Here is an 18,682-nt window from a genome sequence, read left to right on the forward strand (position 1 = left end):
TTTTTTAGAGTAGTCTAAGATTCACAGCAAAATTGAGACAAAGGTACAGACTTCCCATATACCGCCTGCACTACACATGCATAGTCTCCTCCCGTATTAACATCATCCACCAGCGCAGTACATTTGTTACAAATGATGAACCCAAAGTCCATAGTTCACATTAGGGTTCACAATAGGGTGTTTTACATTTTGTGGGGTATGATAAATGTAGAAGGACTTATATCTACCATTATATCAAAGAGAATTGTTTCACTGCCTTAAATACCCTCTGCTCCATCTATTCCTCTCTCCAGCCCCAAACCTTGGCAACTGCTTATCTTTTGTACTGTCTCCAATTTTGCCCTTTCCAGAATATCATCTAGTTTGAATCATACTGTACGTAACTTTTTTAGAATGACTTCTTTCACTTGGTTATATGCATTTAGGCTTCCTTCGTGTCTTTTCATAGCTTGATAGCTCATTGCTTTTTAGCATTGGATAATATTCTGCTGTACAGATGTAGCACAATTTATCCCTTCACATACTAAAGTACATCCCAGTTTCTTCCAAGTTTTGGCAATTATGAATAAAATTGCTATAAATATCTGCATGCAGGTTTTTACACAGACATAAGTTTTCAACTCGAGTAAATATCAAGGAGCAATTTGTTGGATCATATAGTAAGAATGTTTAGTTCTGTAAGAAACTGCCAAACTGTCTCTCAAAGTGACTGTAACCTTTTGCATTCCCACTAGCAATTAATGAGAGTTCCCTTTGTTGTACATCCTCACAAGAATTTGGTGTTGTCTGCGGATTTTTTTTTAGTCATTCTAATAGGTGTATAAAAGTATCTCGTTGTTGTCCCTTTGTGAAACCCAGCATTTATGGCTGAGAAATTATTTTACTATAAAGAATAGCATGGTAATGGGTACCACTGGTGAAAACTAAGTACATTTGGCTTAAAATCTAAATAATAAGTTTCTAAACCCGTGTCAGTGTGGTTTTTTGTTCTCCTCCTCCATGTTTCTTTGATGAATTATTCTTTCCACAAAGTCTTTCAACTATACTTTGTAGTCAAAGGAAACCACAACCTTGTGGCAAAATCAAAACATGCTAAGATAATGGAGGGGGAGAAGTTACTAAGTATTACTAATCTCATTAATTCCTTAGGACCAATTTAGTAGTACATATTCACGTTCTGCAGAGCCTTTATTTGACCTTTACGACTGATGCCGACTACATTCCCCTTGTGTCAATGTAGTGTGAGTCTACACAAAGCTGTTGGAATAAAGAACATCAGTCAAGTCTAACTTTTAATCTCCCTTCATGCCAATACAGAAAAAAGACTACAACGTATTTAGTTTTATAAACAAGTAAAATGAGTTCGGAATCATACAGAGTTGTAACAGTTTCACACCACTACACCAAAAGATTTTCAACGCCTTAAAACTCTACAAACAAAATCTCTGCCAGGGTCTCATAGAGCTTCTAAAAGGCTGGTCTAGGGGCTCGGTCCGAGTCTAGGTCCTTCCTAAAAGCTTCCCACTTACTCAAGAGCAGCTAGCTTAGAAAACCTACGCTTCAAGACTGACTGTGCATTATAGCAGCACCTCCCTTCGCTCACAAAGGATACATTTGACCAGAACATCACACGCCCAAAGAGGGAACACCTCACACCGAGCGCCTAGGGCAACGCAAACTAAGTGTGAAGGGCCACACAGAATTTCCAACTTTCTTTTGCATCTAGACACGGCATTCACTCCGTTCCACACCCGGCTGTCTCCGCTCCGAGCTCTGCGAATTTATGAAACTCGGCCAGCGGGGCGCCACTGCCACCAGAGCCAGAAAGACCACAGTTACGCCCAAGAAAGATGGGCCTTCTTTACAGCATCAGCAGCGGAATTGTCAGTACCGAGGTCTCCCAGTAGGTAAAGAGAAGCTGCGGACCGCAAACGAACGTTACCCAGAACGGTACCGAAGCTCCAATTACCCGAGACCTTTTTTCGCGCTCCGACTTGGTCGGAAGTGACGCGAGCAGCCAACAGACACAGCAGTCCCGAGGGAGCGGAGCGCGGGAGGGGGAGCGTGCGGGGGCTGGGGGCGGGGCGCGGCCGTAGCTCCGTTTCCGGTGGCTCGTCGCGCTCGCTCACTCCAGCTGCAGCCACTCTTGCCCGTGGCTGCTTCCTCCATCCTGGTATTTTTTGGAGCCTCCATCCTGGTTCTTCCAAAGTGCCCGGACCCAAAACAGGAAGTAAGTGCGATGGAACCTTCAGGTCCCAACCGCCGCCAGGGCCGCTCCGCCCAGTGGAGCCTGTCCGGCCCCCTTGCTGCCATCCTGTTCCCGCCGGCCGGCGCAGGCTCCGGGCGCCCGGGCACCGCGGGCGGGGTCGGAGCTGGGCCTTCGTGACGCTGAAGCTGCCGTTCCCGCACGCTCAGGCCAGGGCCTCCCTCTCGGGGCCCGGCCCGCGGCAGTGGCTCGGGCTACTGAGTGGGGTAGCGAGCGGCCGCCGAGGCGCAGCAGCGATCCGGCGGGGGCGGAAAATGGCGGCGGCTTCGGAGGAGCTAAATGGCGCCGGGACCCCTGGGGGTGGGGTGGGCCGAGAGCTTCGGTAGAGAATTGGGCCCGAGAATGCAGAGAGTAAGGGAGCCTTAGTTGCTTTCTCTTGGTGTTCCTTTTTTGTTTATTTCCTTTTCAGGTTTATGTAGTCCATTGAAGGAGAGGTGGGCTTGAGAGAGTTGGGCGGGTCTTGTCCCCCCCTCCCCCTTTTTTTCTTTTACCTTGTTTGCGTCTTAGACTCTTCCATCTTTTGGGATTCATTCTAGCTCTGCTATTCAAGGCCCGTGCCGAGGGAATCGGGGTTGCTTGGCCATAATATGTCAGGCTCTTTTAAGAAGGAGGGGCAGGGACTAACTGCGAGTGAGAGTGCCCTAGTCGAGCCGAGAACAGTAAAATGCGTCTGCAAAGTAGTAATCGTCATATGTTGAGTTCTGAATGAGTTTTTAAATTTTTTAATCTTCTTGTCCTTAAAAATATACTTTGTTTTGACCCATTCTCTGGCATAGATATGACAGTAGAGGTGGCCAAGTGCCGTTGTATGCAGTTGAATGATACAGCATGTATTTTTATAATAAAAATATTCGGTGAAGTTAAGGGGATGGTTATAATTACATGAAATATAAGTCAGGACTTATCTCTACTTTGCATGATTGAATTTGGAAATTCAAATGCAGTGTGTGGTTGCTTTTCTCATAACTTGATTGATCGTCTGTGTTCCTCCTGACAGGCGAGGCAGCTTGTTGGGACATCCGATAAAATGCGTATTTTGTAGGGTGACTTTCGAATATGCAATGTTGTCAGCATAGAATATACCGTTTCGAAATTTTTGATCTTGTACTAATTATACTTTTTAATTCGTGAAAGGCGATTAACCATTTATAGCGTTTAAGCTACAGTCTAAGTAAGAAAATATTTTTCCATTGTGTTGAAAGTTTTACAAACGGAAAATCTTTTTTTCTTTTTCAAAGGTTTTCATATTTTCCTATTAGGATTCTTTCTGTGAGCTGGCTTTAAATTTGTTCCCAGCTTTTTAGTATCACTGTTTTCTGGTTAGTAATTTGAGTAATTACCACCACTGTAACATTTAAAGACTCTGGTGATAATATGCCGAAAGCGTAGCGTTTTACTAAGAAGGTGTAGTGATAAGAGATGATTTATTAGGCTCAGATACAGAAATCTAGTTAAGTTTTAAGAAAAAATTAAAATTAAATCCCTCAGCCTTAGGAAAAAATTGCCAGAGTGTAAAATTTGATGTGAGAGTTGTTTCATTCACCAGGGGCAAAAAAACAGCTTGAATTTGTCAGGGGGAGAAATTGTATACAGTTATGAAGAAAAATACATTTCATGTGTTGTGATAATTTTATCTCATTATTTTTACTTCCATATACTTGTGTGCCACCAAAAAGCTAATTTTTTTTTTTTTTTTTTTTTTTTTTTACTACTTTAGTTGATAGGCTCACACCAAAATATGCTTTTGGGGACTGATCTAGAATCTGCATTTTCTGCGTGAATCTCTTTAATTGATTGCAGTTGAGCTAGATGGTGGAGCCAAAATGCTATTGCCCTGTCTTCATCTACAGTTAATCAGTAAGTACTGGGCATTGCATTCTTGCTTAGAACTTTAAGTTCATGCTTTGAGCAGTTAGATGAATAAATATATACTCTATATTTCAGAATGTTGAGATTTTAAAAGCATTTTGAGAGGAAGCAATCACAACATTTTGGAATTAGGATTCGATCTTTGGAAGCAGAGTGTGGCTGAAAAAGGATTACTGATGGAATTATATCAAAAGAAGACAAATCCCCTTGAGTCCCTTTTAAGTTCACTTCTCTTTACTGGCTTTTTCTTTTCCTTTAAAGATGGGGCAAGTTTATCTCCTTTCACCCTGAGGCAGTGAGAGAGAGAAGCCCATTTGTAAGGTTAGAAATGGCTAGTTACTGTTGAAATAAAAACAGCAAAACTAGTCCTTCCCTTCCCCCACATAATGCCTTTCTTTTTATTCACTTCACTTATCTCTCCAACATCTACAGACCCTGTAGTTTTTATTAACGTTGTTATAAATTTGTATGTCCTGACAGTAACCTCTCATTATTATAAGCAGTTGCTTTTGTCATGCTCCATTAAGTACATTGGCTTAAGTTAACACCTGTGAAGATGAATGCACTAATGTGAAACACGAGCATCCCTAGGGATTTACAACCTGGCACATAGATGTTAAAAATTTAGTGGGGCAGGGAAGTTTTTTGAAGTATTGAGGTCCTAGATCACACTGAACACACACTTTCATTTGTTGCGGGGACGTCAAAAGTTTCGAACAGCAATGAAGTTTAGGAAGAGTTCTAATGTCTTAGAGGCTGCTTATTTAACAGGAGATGGTAATCTGTCTTCTTGGAATGGAGTTTTCTTTTTAATAGTCAATTTTCTCTTACTGCCCTAATCGTCAGCACTTTTTTCCCTCATATAAAAGAATTGTTTTTGAATTGCTGTACCTTTAAATGCTTTGTAATTTCAGTTCCAAAGCTTTTTCTGTCCTCAAAGGATATGAAGTGACCTGAGAAAATGATAAACTGTGCCAAGTATGCTAAATGTACAGATATATTAAATGTTTGTGTGTGCTTTCGTATCATCGCCCCCTCTTTTTTTTCATTTTGTGAAGAAAATCCTTGTAATAGAAATCACAAATAGGTTTTGGTTTTGTTTTGATTCCATAAAGATAAATGATAAATAAAAGAAGGAACCTGTTTAACATGTCTGCTGCTTCAAGTTTGTGGGAAGATACTCCATTCCATGACTGAATCCCAGAAGCTGTCAGGAAAAGTCACACTGGAGAGCCCTTTATGAACAGTTTTTAATTTTATTTATTTACATGTTCCCTTTTTTTTAGCTGTCATTTTGGCTATGTACACCGTTGTCAGGCCATTCTTCCAGCAGTGGGTTGTGAACACTGATCTTTATTTACCATCATTTAAAGAGCTTCTAATGGTACCTTGCATGAAGTGCTCAGTTTTGAATGAATAAAATTTTTAAATGTAGCCAAATACATATTATAAGCTCTTAAATCATGCACTGGGTAAAAAATATTCTTTCTTTTTAATAAGCAACATTGTTGCCAGACCAGGTATGAAATGCTACACCTTGAAATGAACCATGTTGCCAAGAAATCTCTTAGACATTGTTTTCAATTGTCCGTAGTTAAAGCGTGAGTGACTAAAGCCTATTAAAATAAACTCTACAAACAACTATTGGTATGGCATACAGCTATATTTTGCCACTAAAACTCAGCTATTAGTGATCATTTGTTACCTTAGTCTAGTATGCTTTGTTCATTTGTAGCTTTGCTTCTCAGACTTTTCCACAAAGTGTACAGAAAAGCAAATCCCCATGGGCCTGGAACAACAATCCGAAGCATTCAACCTCAAGTCCCTATTCCTATCTTGAATAAAAATCAATATTCTGCAGCTTTCTATTCTGCCAGCCCGCTGTGTACACATGTTGAGGATACAAGTATTTGTTAATTATTCTCTTCCACTAAGACTTTCTAATTAGCAAGGAGGTTTATTCTTTCAGATTATTTTCAAACACATCTTTATTAAATATTACTAAGCAAATCCACTTATAAGCGTGTCCTAAGGCATTAGTTATATGCAATGATCGGTATGTTGGTGGTCAGTATGAGGTCTTTATGATAGTATGACCTCAAAGAAGAATGTTCATTTATAGGATCATGGTTAGATAAACTTAGATACTAAGTACCCATTAAAAATGCCATGGAAAAGTAGACATAGTGAAAAATACTACGAAAAAAATAAGTGCAAAAAAGTTCTAAAAGATGTGACAGTATGTTTGGAAGAACATCACAAAAACGTTACAAAGGAGGGGTTCCTGGGTGGCTCATTCAGTTAAGCGTCGACTCTTGCTTGATCTTGGCTCAGGTCATGATGTTGCAGTTCGTGGGATCAAGCCCTGCATCAAGTTCAGCACTATCAGTGCAAATTGGGATTCCCTCCCTCTCTGCCGCCACCCCCTGCCCCTTTGTCTCTCAAAATAATCTTAAAAATATATATATTTAAAGAAGAAATAACGGCAGGCTCAATCCCATACTGCTGCAGTAAAGGTTGCAATAAAACAAGTCAAATGAGTTTTGGTTTCCCAGTGCACGTAAAAGTTCTGTTTATACTTTACGGAAGTTCATTTAAAAACGTGAATAGCATGTCAAAAAAATCAATGTGTATACACATGCATTGTATGTATATTCAATGTGCCTATATTAAAAAATATCACCTGAGCTTTCAGCTAGTCTTAATCACTGATCACAGATGGCCACAGCCAGTATACAGTTCTTGGGAGCTTATACAATGGGAGCTTAGGGGTGATGCCCCCCTGGGCAGTCAGAAATCCATGTATAACTTTTGACTCCCCCAAAACTACTAATAACCTACTCTTGCCGAGAAGACTTAATAATAACAGTCAATTAACACATTTTGTATGTTAAATGTATCATATATTGTATTCTTACAGTAGAAGAAAAACGTGGCTAAGAAAATACATTTACAGTACTGTATTGTAAAAAAATCCACATATAAGTGGACACATTCAGTTCAAATATGTATTGTTCAAAGGTCAACTGTAATAATGAAAAAGTTGGAAATAGTTTGAGAATTACCAAAATGTGACACAGACCTGAGTGAGCTGTTGGAAGTATAGTGTGGATAGGCTTGCTTAATGCAAGATTGCTATAAACCTTCAGTTTATAAAATAACTCCCTTTCTGTGAAGCGTAATAAAATGAGTTATACCTGTATGTAGATTCAGTTGATGAAAACACCAGTCTAAGATAATCCATTGAATAAGAACTTTTCCATCAATACCAGAATGAAGTAGGACGAAGGATTCATTTCTTTGAATTCTGTATTAAACACTAGATCCAGAGTTGTTCTTTTGTTCTACGTTAAATAGGGTTCTCATTGGGAGCTTTAGATGAAAAGAAATATATTTATCACTTAAATGTGAATATAAATGTTCCCTTATAAGCGTTCTGTACCACGATCTCTCTGGGTGATCTGTTTAAAAAGTACTTGCATGCCACCAACTTAAGTTTGTCTTGATAGGTCTAATCCTGTTTGTTGAATTCCAGCTTCCACCTATCAACTTAATATCTTCATTTGAATGCCTTATAACTTTATTCATACAAGTAGTAATGCAAATACGTAATGAAATATATCTAAGTGCCCCCAAACTCAGCTGTTAAAGCCAGAAGCCTAGGAAACAGCTTGAGATAGTTCACTTTCTCTTAATCTCAATCATCTCTTCATTCAGCAGATCCTGTCAACACAACCTCCAAAATATATCCTTTTTCCAGCCTCCTTCCTTTGACTGCTTTCATCTCTTCTGACTTACCTATCCATTCTCCATACTGCAGTCTAAGTGATCTTTTAAAAATGTAAATTATATTCCTCAACTGAAAATCGTCCAAGGATTTGTACGGCCTTGTGAGATCTGCCCCAGTCTTTATCTCCAACCTTCAATTCAACTGCTCTCCCTCTTTATGGAAAGCCTCTGCGATACCAGCTGTGGGGTGGTTGGTTTTTTTTTGTTTTGTTTTGTTTTTGTTTTTTTTTTTTCCTGCAACAGGCCAAAGCGGTCCTACTTTAGGGACTTTGCCATTGCTAATCCTTTGGCTACCTTGCAGTTGTGTGCTGTAGTGATGTCTCCTCATCTTGCTGCTGAGGCAGTGGAAAGAAGCCTTTAAGGTGCTGTTCAGTGTTGGTAGTATGATACTATTTCTGTAAAAAGAGTATGTGTAGGAAGAATAGGAAGGGCTGTATTGACTTCTCAATGCATAAGATAAGTGTAAGGAAGCCTGAGAAATTGTTGAGTTCACCTGTACAGGGAGGGGGGCTGGATGACTGGGGAACTGGAATGGGAAGTAGACTAAACTGTATAACCCTCTTTATATTTTGAATTTTGAACCATGTAAATGTGTTACCTAATAAAAATAATTGAAGGTAAAACCAGGTCAGTTTCTTAAATATTAATAATATTTAAGATATTTAAGTTAGACCTTGTAGCTAACTATGGTGGGAAATGGGAGAGACCCCTGGAAGATGAGTCAAGAGCAAGATGGTAAAAAAATAAAAGTGACTACCATATCCCCAATGCCTAGAGAGCGCCTAACATGTAGATAGTAGACATGTGATAAATATTTGTTGATTGACCACATATGCTTGTTAATTTGCACAGCACCTTAGAACCATTTACTAGTCTCAAACATGAGTTGCTGAACTTTAAAAACCGAACCCAGATTTCTTATTTAAAGCTGGTACACCGCACACTGCATGGAATCACCTGTAATCAATACAGCTTGTCAAGAATGAAATACTGATTGCATCTAGCTAGCTGTTTCAGACTCCCTTTTTTCTTACACTGTTATCGCACTTTATCTCCATATTGCCTCAAATCTGCCTTTATTTTTTCTTAGAGTTTTGGATTCATTTGGGTCCTGAGATGACATTGATTAAAATGCTAAACCTGTGACTATTTTGCACCTATCAAATGAAGTCTTGTGCTGTTTCTTGCTTTGTGCTTTCTTTTTAACAAAAGAACGGTTGCCAGGAATAGAGATTATACTTCCTTGGTTTGGATATAAATTTGAACAACATTTCTGGAAAACTGATGCAGGCAGGCCAGGTCAGAGGACTCAGAAGGGGCCCCACAGGACCAGCCAAAAGGGTTGTAAGCTTCACGCAGGATGGAGATCAGGCTCAAGCCAGCAAGAAGGGAGGACAGAGTTTAATGAAGATATTGGAGACAGCAGATACAGAGCATCTGGGAGACTCAGAAAGGAAAAGGAGCATGAGTCTCATCTTTGCTTGGGGGGGTGTGGAGTTTTTATTAAGGATAGTGGCCTGTTGTACATGTCCTCTCAGGTTTCTAGTAACTGATCAAACAAGGACGAGTGCTCAGGTGTCCTCCATAAGTCACTTATCCTCTGGAGCCAGGGTCTTTTGTCAAGGTGTTTGGAGTCAGTGGTCTTGGAGAACTTTCATGAGGACCTCACCTGGCCACTTCAGAGTTGTTATCAGTTGTAGTGGAAGACGTCAAAGAAATAATTAACTCCTTGACCCTTACAAGGGGGACATATATCAAGGCATGTGTAAGGTAGGAGTGCAGGTATTGGCAAAAATAGAAGCAGGAAAATGAATAGAAACCAGCTCTTTTTCATAGGTCCTTTACAGTTTCCCTGTCTCAGTGTGACTTAAGAGTTCTAAATTTTGGGGCACCTGCATGGTTCACTCAGTTAAGCATCTGACTTGATTTTGGCTTAGGTCGTGAACTCACAGTTCAAGCCCCACATTGGGCTCCACTCTGTCAGTACAGATTCTCCCTCCCTCTCTGTCTGCCCCTCCCCTTCCTCATGCTGTCTCTCTCCCAAAATACATAAGTAAAATTTAAAAAATTTAGAAAGTTCTAAATTTTGTCATTTTCTTTCATGTAATAATTTCCATTAATGTTCAAGGAAATAGAGTATATAAATGTTCCAGTATGTTTTAAGGAAATGAAAAATTAGGAAAAACATAAATGTCCATCGATAGGGTCATTGTTAAATAATGTCATTTTTTTAATATGGTGTAAATTCTAAGTGATACAGAAAACTTCAGTTAGGTACCTAGCTTCAGTTAGGTTTCATCATACTTTTTAATGTGAATTAATTCTTAAAAAGCAAAATATAAGTTGCTTTTACACTGTAGCGTATACACGTTTACAAACATACACAAAGAGAGTGAACTCTGCTTTTGGTAAGTTTATGGATTTTTTTTTTTAGAATTGAATTTCTCTATCTTCAGTATTACCACCTTTTAAAGAAAATTTAATGGATTCAGAAATAAGAAAAACATGAAATTTAATAGTTGACTGGAGTTGACCCTAGTAGGATCTCTACCTTTTCACTGCAGACTTATTTATGAGCAGCAATTCTCCAAATATAACCATCTTGGAGATGAGTTCTAATTAGAACATTGCTAAAATGAAATGTTAATCATTAATTTTTGCTGAATCATTCCCTTGAATCTCGAATCCTGCTGTACTTTTTGATTCTTTGGTTGAAGCTTTGGGATGATAATGAGGAGTTTATTGAAACAAACCTTTAAAAATCATTTCAGATTTTGTAAGTTTCACATTGCATTCAAGAGCTTGCTTGTAATTTACCTTTCTGGCTCAACTGTTGAGGGTTTCTTTTTTCCACAGATCTGTAGGCAGGTTTGATCACAGATAGGATACTGTTTGTAATGCTTTAGGATGAACTATGGTATTATGTATAAAGAGGTGTTAGTAAATTGTTACAAAGAAAAAATACAGTTACTGGTAACATTTGTGGCACTCTACATCTTGGGTCATGTTGCACATACCTTGGTCTACAGTTCATTGAACTAGTACCATAGTTTAACCTATTTTTTCTGAGACTGTTTGCCTGTTGAGGTTGAGAAACTGCCTCTAAATGAACTTAATAGGTACAGATCTCATCATTTCTGCCTTTCACTGGGGAATACTTTTAGAGGCTGAGTTCTAAAAGGTCTGTTTAGAAAAGAATTCTGGGGGCGCCTGAGTGGCTCAGTTGGTTAAGCACCCGACGCGGGCTCAGGTCATGATCTCGCGGTTTGTGAGTTCGAGGCTTGCATCGGGCTCTGTGCAGACAGCTCAGAGCCTGGAGCGTGCTTCAGATTCTGTGTCTCCCCTCTCTCTGCCCCTCCCATGCTCATGCTCTGTCTCTCTGTCTGTCTCTCAATAATAAATAAACGTTAAAAAAATTAAAAAAAAAAAAAAAAGAAAAGAATTCTGGTTTTTGTCATTCTTTTTCTAGTTAAGACATCACAGAGGATTGAGGCTAGAGTGTCCTGGGCATACGGCTAGCACACAGTTGTTTGTTCTTATTAAGCCTTATTGTGTAATGCTGTTACTTTTTCAGAGTGTTGCAGAGGTAGGAATATGGGCGAGAAGCAATCTGGATAACATGAAAGTAATGCTGGTGTCTAAGGGAAGGCGACTTGATTCTGTGGGAAGGGCTATACCTGATCCATCTATTTTCTAGGTAAGCCTGCCTTTATTCCAAGGATGTCACCTTGTGTTTTGCAAATTTTGGTATAACTAGATTGTGATTTCTGTTTATCTTGAATTTGGGACCTGTCGTCTTTTATCATTGCAAAATGATGTCCTTTTAAGGCAGTGATTTGTATAGTAAAACCTGAACGAATCACTGGGTCTTCACCCTGTAAATATCAATAGATCTTAAGTTCTTCTGGCAAGCGAAAATGCACTTAAATAAATGGTAAATATATGAGCAGACTAATATGTTGTGTATAGGAACCAAATAAATACTGAGTGAGTAGTACACATTAAGCCTTATGGCTTCTTGTTTAGTTGGTAAAAAGTATGTGGACAAGAACAAAATTGAGTATTAAGGGAAAAACTTCATTGAACATTATAAAGTTAACTGGAATACTTCAGCCAGGCCCTTAATTCAATACATTTCCTTCTGTTAGCCATGAGGTATTATACTGTGAGACTCTGATCATTCAGTCTGTCTGAACAAGAGGAAAGTGATATATGTGTAAAATAGCAGGTGAAGGCCCTCTAAACAAAATCAGTTCTCTATTTCAAAAGAAGGCCTTGCACTATATCCATTTAAAAAGCAATTTGGTCAATGATGAATGTATGTACTTGTTTAATATTATGGGGGGGGGGGGAATGATGAGAATAATTTTTTAGTGCTCTTAGTTTCAGCTAATAATAGAGCTTAAATACTTGTAAAAAGTGTTTTGGAGAAGTAATTCTTAGATTTATCGATGCTTTCTAAGATAAAAGGTTTAATCCATCTTCTGAAAGAATCAGAAGTTAAACACCTATTTGAATGTATCAAAGTTGACAGTAAATAAAAAGTGGTGAGAGTTTTACTGATAAGACCTCATATTTTATTGATGAAACAACTTGGAACAGAGTCTTTTTCATTGGATGTGGTAAAAACAAGTCTTTAAAAACTAAATGCTATGGGGGGCTCAGTCAGTTAAGTGTCTGACTCTTGATTTTGGCTCAGGTCATGATCTCACGGTTTGTGAGAGCCAGCCCCACGTGGGGCTCTGCGCTGACAGCCTGGAGCCTGCTTGGGATTCTCCATCTTCCCACCACCTCAAAATAAATAAACATTTAAAAAATGCTGTAGGTTTTTAATTAGAGAAGCAGATTCTTGCAGATTATTACATTTTATTCTGAATCATGGATATAACCTTTTGAAAAATTTCAAGTCTGAACTGCCATTGGAATTTCACATAAAGAGCACTATATAGCATGTATAAATTGTGAGGGGTTTTTTATGGGGAGGTGGGGGAAGTTGGGGGCTACTTTATGTTCATATTTGGGAGTAATTTTTTAAATCTGAAATCTTATGTAGATTTGAGTATGAGCACAGTTGAAGAGGATTCTGACACAGTAACAGTAGAAACTGTGAACTCTGTGACTTTGACTCAGGACACAGACGGGAACCTCATTCTTCATTGCCCTCAGAATGGTAGGAAAACTTGCTGACATGTAATTATGGATCTTTCTGGATTTCTGGATTTCACATTCCCTTTGATCGTTATTACCCTGATTGACAGTTTGGGCTAGGATAATAGAAATGGGAGTTCTCTTTTTGGCTTATGAATTAATCTTAATTTATATTTTTATGTTTTTAAAATATACCTTTATATTTTTTTAATTTGCCATAAATTTGAACTTTTTTGACTTTCGTAGCTACTTTATAAATAAGTAGAATGCATTGGGCCTCCAAAGATGATGGATTAACTGTAATTAACACTTTCTCTTTGATATCATTTGGTGCCGGCAATGTATATAGCACATTAAAAAATGTAAAAGCAATCCTGTCAATTTTTTCTAGAATCTGTAGAAGAGGATTTTACGTGACTATTTGAATAAGATTTAATATCATTATCTGTAATCAGTTAAGATTCAAGAGGCTGAGGCTTGTGATTTTGTTGTCACTTCTCTACCTATTCCGTATTTATATTCATTTTGCTTTAAGTTTATCTTTGTTCAACCTAGGTTTTATCTTCTCTTCTCATTCAATACTTAATTTCTGGTAATTTTATTCAAACTTGTGATTTTAAGTACCACCTACCTATTAAAATGATTCAGATTTCTGTCTTTATTCTGAATTCTTTGTGTTTCTCATAGACACCTTAAATATCACATGTTCCAAACTGAAATCTTTCACAAAATTCCGAGACCTGGTTCTCTCTTTCTTTCTCAATTTCATTACTTAGTATCCCAGATCATAAATGTGGTAGGAATAAACCCTTCTTTCATCTCCTACATTCATTCTATCATGAAGACTTGTTGATAGTATTTTGTTTCTTGAGTCCATTGCTTCCTTGGTCTCAAGTTCCCCTTTCTTAGTTTAGAGTCTCATTTCTCACCTGGGAGGCCCCAGTAGCCTTTTAACAAGTCTCCCTGCTAATTCATCTTTCATACTGCCATTGACCTTGGTCATGATGCTCAGTAGTGGAGGAAGGTTGTTTTTTTTTTTAAGTTTCACATGGTTTTTAGAACACAGTGGTGGCCTCCTACCATGTCAGCTTTTCTGCTAGCCTCCCTTCCTGCCACATTTCATATACCTATGTCCTAGTAATTCATAGCTGTCTTCATTTTCCTAACACACCTTAAGCTTTTCATACTATACTTTCACCACAAATAATTATTCCTAGTGCCAGTAATAATCATTTTCCCCTGGTTTCTGTTCATTCAGGTTCTTTCCAGTTCAACACACTACCTCTGGGAAACCTTCACCCTGTAGTCTAAATTAAGTGCCTCTCCCCTCTGCCCATGAAACCTTCTTCATTCCCCTTGCATAGCTCTTAGAACACAATTTTGAAATTGTTGGTTTAGTCATCTCCTCTACTGCCCTGTCTTTGCATGTGAAATATTTGGAAAGACAGATAGTAGTACAAAAGTGTGATGTTTAAAAAGTAGCACCTGTCTTCATAGTTCTTGTCATAAGAGTAGGAGCTGAGGCCCTGCACTGGGGATAGAGACGGCAGTGTCATTGGGGGTCCTACTTGCACAACTGGGTTAACTGAGCAAATAGATAAGATTGTTTCACACTTGTTGAAGATGTGGGTTTTTCTTCATTGGTTTGAAGATTTTTGAGATTTTTGTTTTATTTTGTTTCATTAGAAGCTGATGAAATAGACTCAGAAGATAGTACTGAACCTCCACATAAAAGGCTTTGTCTGTCTTCTGAGGATGATCAGAGTATTGATGATTCTACTCCTTGCATATCAGTTGTTGCACTTCCACGTAAGTCACCATGTACAAAGAACGCAGTTCCCTTTTGAAATCTGATTTTAGCTTGTGCGAGATCAAGTTGGCATTTCAAGGTAGACTTAGACCCATTATTTTTCTCTTCATTTAGTCAAAAAACCTCTTTTTACTAATACTTAATGGGTGGGCATGGCTCTAAATGCTTTTGCATATGTTGCCTATTTGAATTTTTTCAGCCTTTTTCATTGACAATTATCACCCTCCCCACCCCAAGCTTTTTTAGACATTTTCTCCTGATCATGCTCTCCCCAGTGAAATTGTAATACCACAGATACACTGGTGTGTGTGTGTGTGTTTTAATGTACTGTATGTATGTAGCTTTTTAATAACAAAGAGGATACTTTTTTTCCACACACACCCCTCCTAGACGCAAGCATATTTTGCCCTCATTGAGAAAGCATGCTGTAGAGTAGGTATTATGATCCCTGTTTCATAAATTTTTTAGGAAAACTAAGGCACGGAGAGATACAATAACTTGCCTAAAGTCATACCCAAGCATTCTGGTCTTTGAGAACTTTGATTTTGCACTCAGCATCAAGCGCAATCACATCTTCATCCAGTTGGAAAAAACTAAGATTAGGTTTTCATCATGGCAGATTTTGTCTTCACACATAGATGTGTACTCTTTATTTAGAGTTTATTGTTTATCCAATTGAACAGAAACCATTTTCAGTTTACTGTGAGACTTTATGGAAAGACAGTATTAATGTTAAGATTGCTAATATTGCTTCCAGTGACGTAGACAGACATACGTATTTCGAATTAAATGATCTTTACTCCTAGTGATGATTCATACGATTTTTTTAAAACTCCTCTAATTTGACCATCATTAGGTTGTGATTCAGCCATGATTGGCATGTCTATACAGATACGATCCTATATGGACATTTTCCAAGCTAGAATTTTTTGAATTCAGATATAATTAACATGTAACATATTAGTCTCAGGTGCACAACATGATAATTTGGTATCTCTATATGTTGTGGAATGAACGTAATAAGTCTGGTTAACATCTGCCACCACACATAGTTAACACTTTTTTCCTTGTGATGAAAAGTTTCAAGATAAGTTCTCTTAACATTTTCCAAGAATACCATAGAGTATTCTTAACTATAGTCCCCATGCTGTTCATTATGTCCCCAAGACATAAAATAAGATGAAAATATTTTATTAAGCCAGAATTTTTGAGGGATTATTTTGACATAAATTAAGACTGGGTAATTCATTTGGGTAAAGTTGAGTACCTTGATCATGACTGTAGGTTCAAAGTCCATTTGCTATTATATTCTATGTACGGTGTCACACTGAACCCTTCACACCCTCTTTCACTTAACTGGGTATGATCATATGGACGTACTGACCTGAGTGAGCTACTTGCTGTGGGGTCAGAGCATCATCACATATGGAGAATGTTCTAGAGCCTAATATTTACAGTAGTACTAAATTTGTGAAAAGTGGGCTTGAAGTATTGTTCCCTAGATTTGTAAAAAGCATGTTGATAAAATCAACGTAGGAAAACTTCTCCATTAAAAAGTCACGTAAAAAAATGAAGTCCTGTATCATCACCATCATCTGGGACTGACTGAATGGGCAAGTCGTTGTTTGCTGGACTTGATGGAGGTAAATACTAGTTTTTAAAGATTTAACTTCAAATTTCATTTTAATGTTCACGTTTTCTTTACATGCCTTATAAAACTGATAAAAAAAAATTGTTCCTTAAAAAATCTTAACTCTCATGTTAATCATTCTAAATCACTTACCACTTCTTATTGTTACTTATTGTTACTTATTGTTACCACTTCTTATTGTTACTGTCACCACATTTTCTCCATTCCCTACTCATAGTTACAACTCTTGGTGGTTATTCATTTAGATGATTGTTGCAATACTTTATCCTCTTCTGCCTTTTGTTCTCCATACTACCTCATTAATTAGTCCCATTACCTCCTTTGGTATTACCTGTTAAGTGGAGTCCATTTGTGATCTACTTCAGACTTTGTTTTTGTACCAATACTTCCTTTCTTTCCAGGTTACTTTCTCTAATCCTCTCTAACACTTGGAATCCTTTGCCCCTCAGGGACCCACTGATCTTAACCACTTTTTCATTGTTCCTTTTCCATTTCCATCTTTTATTTCCTCCCTACCAGGTTTGGCTTATAATTAATCATTATAATCACTGTTGCATTTACCCTCAAATCCTTTTTTTCCTTCTCTCACTTCATTGTTTTTAGTGAAACCACAATCCTGGTTAAATATGCCTGGCTATTTATGTCTATACTGGCACAGCTAATTGAAAAACAGCACAAGCAAGCTGAATGATCTTATTTTAAATTCATGATCATTAACTTGAGGTGGGCTCATACTGTTGCCTGCCAGTCACGCCACACTTAACAAATGAATGGTTTTTTCTCCCACTCAGAGATGACTTTCATACATTCCTGAACCTCCAGTATTTTCTCTACCTTTGTTACTCTCAACTGATAGCCTTGCTTCTACCCTACTGAGAAAATCGAAGTAGTCAGAAGATAATTTCTGTCAGTTTCCACCACTACAAATGAATCTGTCCATATGAATCTGTGTCCGTATGTTCTATCTTTTCTTCTCACTAAGGCCAGCCCTTCACTTTACTAGATCCCATCCCTTCTACCTACTCAAGGACATTGTTGGAGGATTTCTTCCTTTCTCACGTGAATCATTAGCTTTTCATTCTCTACTGGATCGTTCCCATCAGTGTTAGAAACCTACTATAATTTCTTCTTTAAAATAAGAAGTCCTGTTAGCCCACTTTGGGCTCCCCTCCAACTTCTCCTCTTTCCTTTAGAGCAGAATACTTTGAAAGAATCCATATACTTCCCTCCATTTCTTCTCCCATTCTTCCTTAAACCCACTCCAGTCTGGCTTTCATCTCCGTCACTTCACCAAAATTGTTCTTCCCAGGTCTCCAGAGACTATCTTGTTGCTAAGTCCAGTGATGAATTTTTTGTTTTAGTCTTTGTCTTCACTTGATCTATCCACAGTTTTTGACAATATTTATTACTCTGAGAATATTTATCAGTCTTCTCTGAAATAATGTCTTTTGGCTTTCAGGGAACCATTCTTCTAGTTTTCTTCTACCTTTCTGTCTGTGCCTTCTGAGTCTCTTAGGCTGACCTGTCCACATGTCCCTAGTCTCTAATTGGAGTGCTCCAGGACTCCATTCTTAGGCTGCTGCTTCTGTTTTGTTTTCTCATTCCCTAGAATTGGTGGTTTTAAATCCTGTCTCTTGTGATCATGTTCAGATTTATTCCAGTCCAACCTTAATCTTAACTCTAGATGTTTAGTAGGTGTCTCAAAGTAGTGTGTTTAAAACCAACCCATGAAACTTCTTAAATTCTAAAATTTGCTGCTTCTACAAATCTTCCCATTTCATTAATGGCAGGTACATTTTTCTAGTAGCTCTGATTTTTAAAACTTTAATAACATCCTTTTGTTGTCAATTTCTTTCATATTTAGTTTATCCACAAATCCTGTTGGTTCTCATATGAAAATATATCCACAGTTTGAACCGCTCATCATCCTCACTTGCCTTTGGCCCTGGGCCAAGTCCCTGACTTCTTTAACCTGGATTATTGAGTTAGCTTCTTAACTGATTTCACAGTGCCCTTGCCACCCTTCAGGCTGTTTTCTTGTTAGTAGCCAAAGCAATCCTGTTAAAATAAAAATTAGTTATATCACTCTGTATCTTCCAGTGGTTTCCCATCTGAGAATTAAAGCCAAAGTCTTTACATTAGCCTACAA

At 38.1% G+C, this 18,682-nt stretch overlaps 1 protein-coding gene and 1 long non-coding RNA gene across 8 annotated transcripts in view; one reads left to right on the top strand and one right to left on the bottom strand.

Moving 5' to 3' along the window:
* Positions 1-2,082, bottom strand: part of LOC111559489 — a 34,911-nt gene extending 32,829 nt beyond the window's left edge. Inside the window, exon 1 of the long non-coding RNA XR_002740461.2 lies at positions 1,892-2,082. This is a non-coding gene — a long non-coding RNA (uncharacterized LOC111559489). The remainder of the gene's footprint in view (positions 1-1,891) is intronic.
* Positions 2,083-2,088: 6 nt separating this feature from the next.
* DMTF1 (cyclin D binding myb like transcription factor 1) overlaps positions 2,089-18,682 on the top strand; it is a 46,214-nt gene continuing 29,620 nt past the window's right edge. The window contains exons 1-5 of one of the 7 annotated variants that reach the window (XM_019825404.3): positions 2,091-2,230; positions 3,984-4,123; positions 11,499-11,621; positions 12,978-13,094; positions 14,759-14,881. In XM_019825404.3, the coding sequence (XP_019680963.1) occupies positions 12,986-13,094; positions 14,759-14,881 (232 nt within the window). In that variant the 5' untranslated portion in view covers positions 2,091-2,230; positions 3,984-4,123; positions 11,499-11,621; positions 12,978-12,985. Of the gene's footprint in view, positions 2,231-2,353; positions 2,618-3,983; positions 4,124-11,498; positions 11,622-12,977; positions 13,095-14,758; positions 14,882-16,418; positions 16,526-18,682 lie in introns of those variants that run through there. The other 6 variants (XM_019825403.3, XM_019825402.2, XM_003982713.6 and 3 more) reach the window with 6 other exon arrangements.

The sequence above is a fragment of the Felis catus genome, chromosome A2, assembly GCF_018350175.1.
Source record: "Felis catus isolate Fca126 chromosome A2, F.catus_Fca126_mat1.0, whole genome shotgun sequence".
NCBI lineage: Eukaryota > Metazoa > Chordata > Mammalia > Carnivora > Felidae > Felis > Felis catus.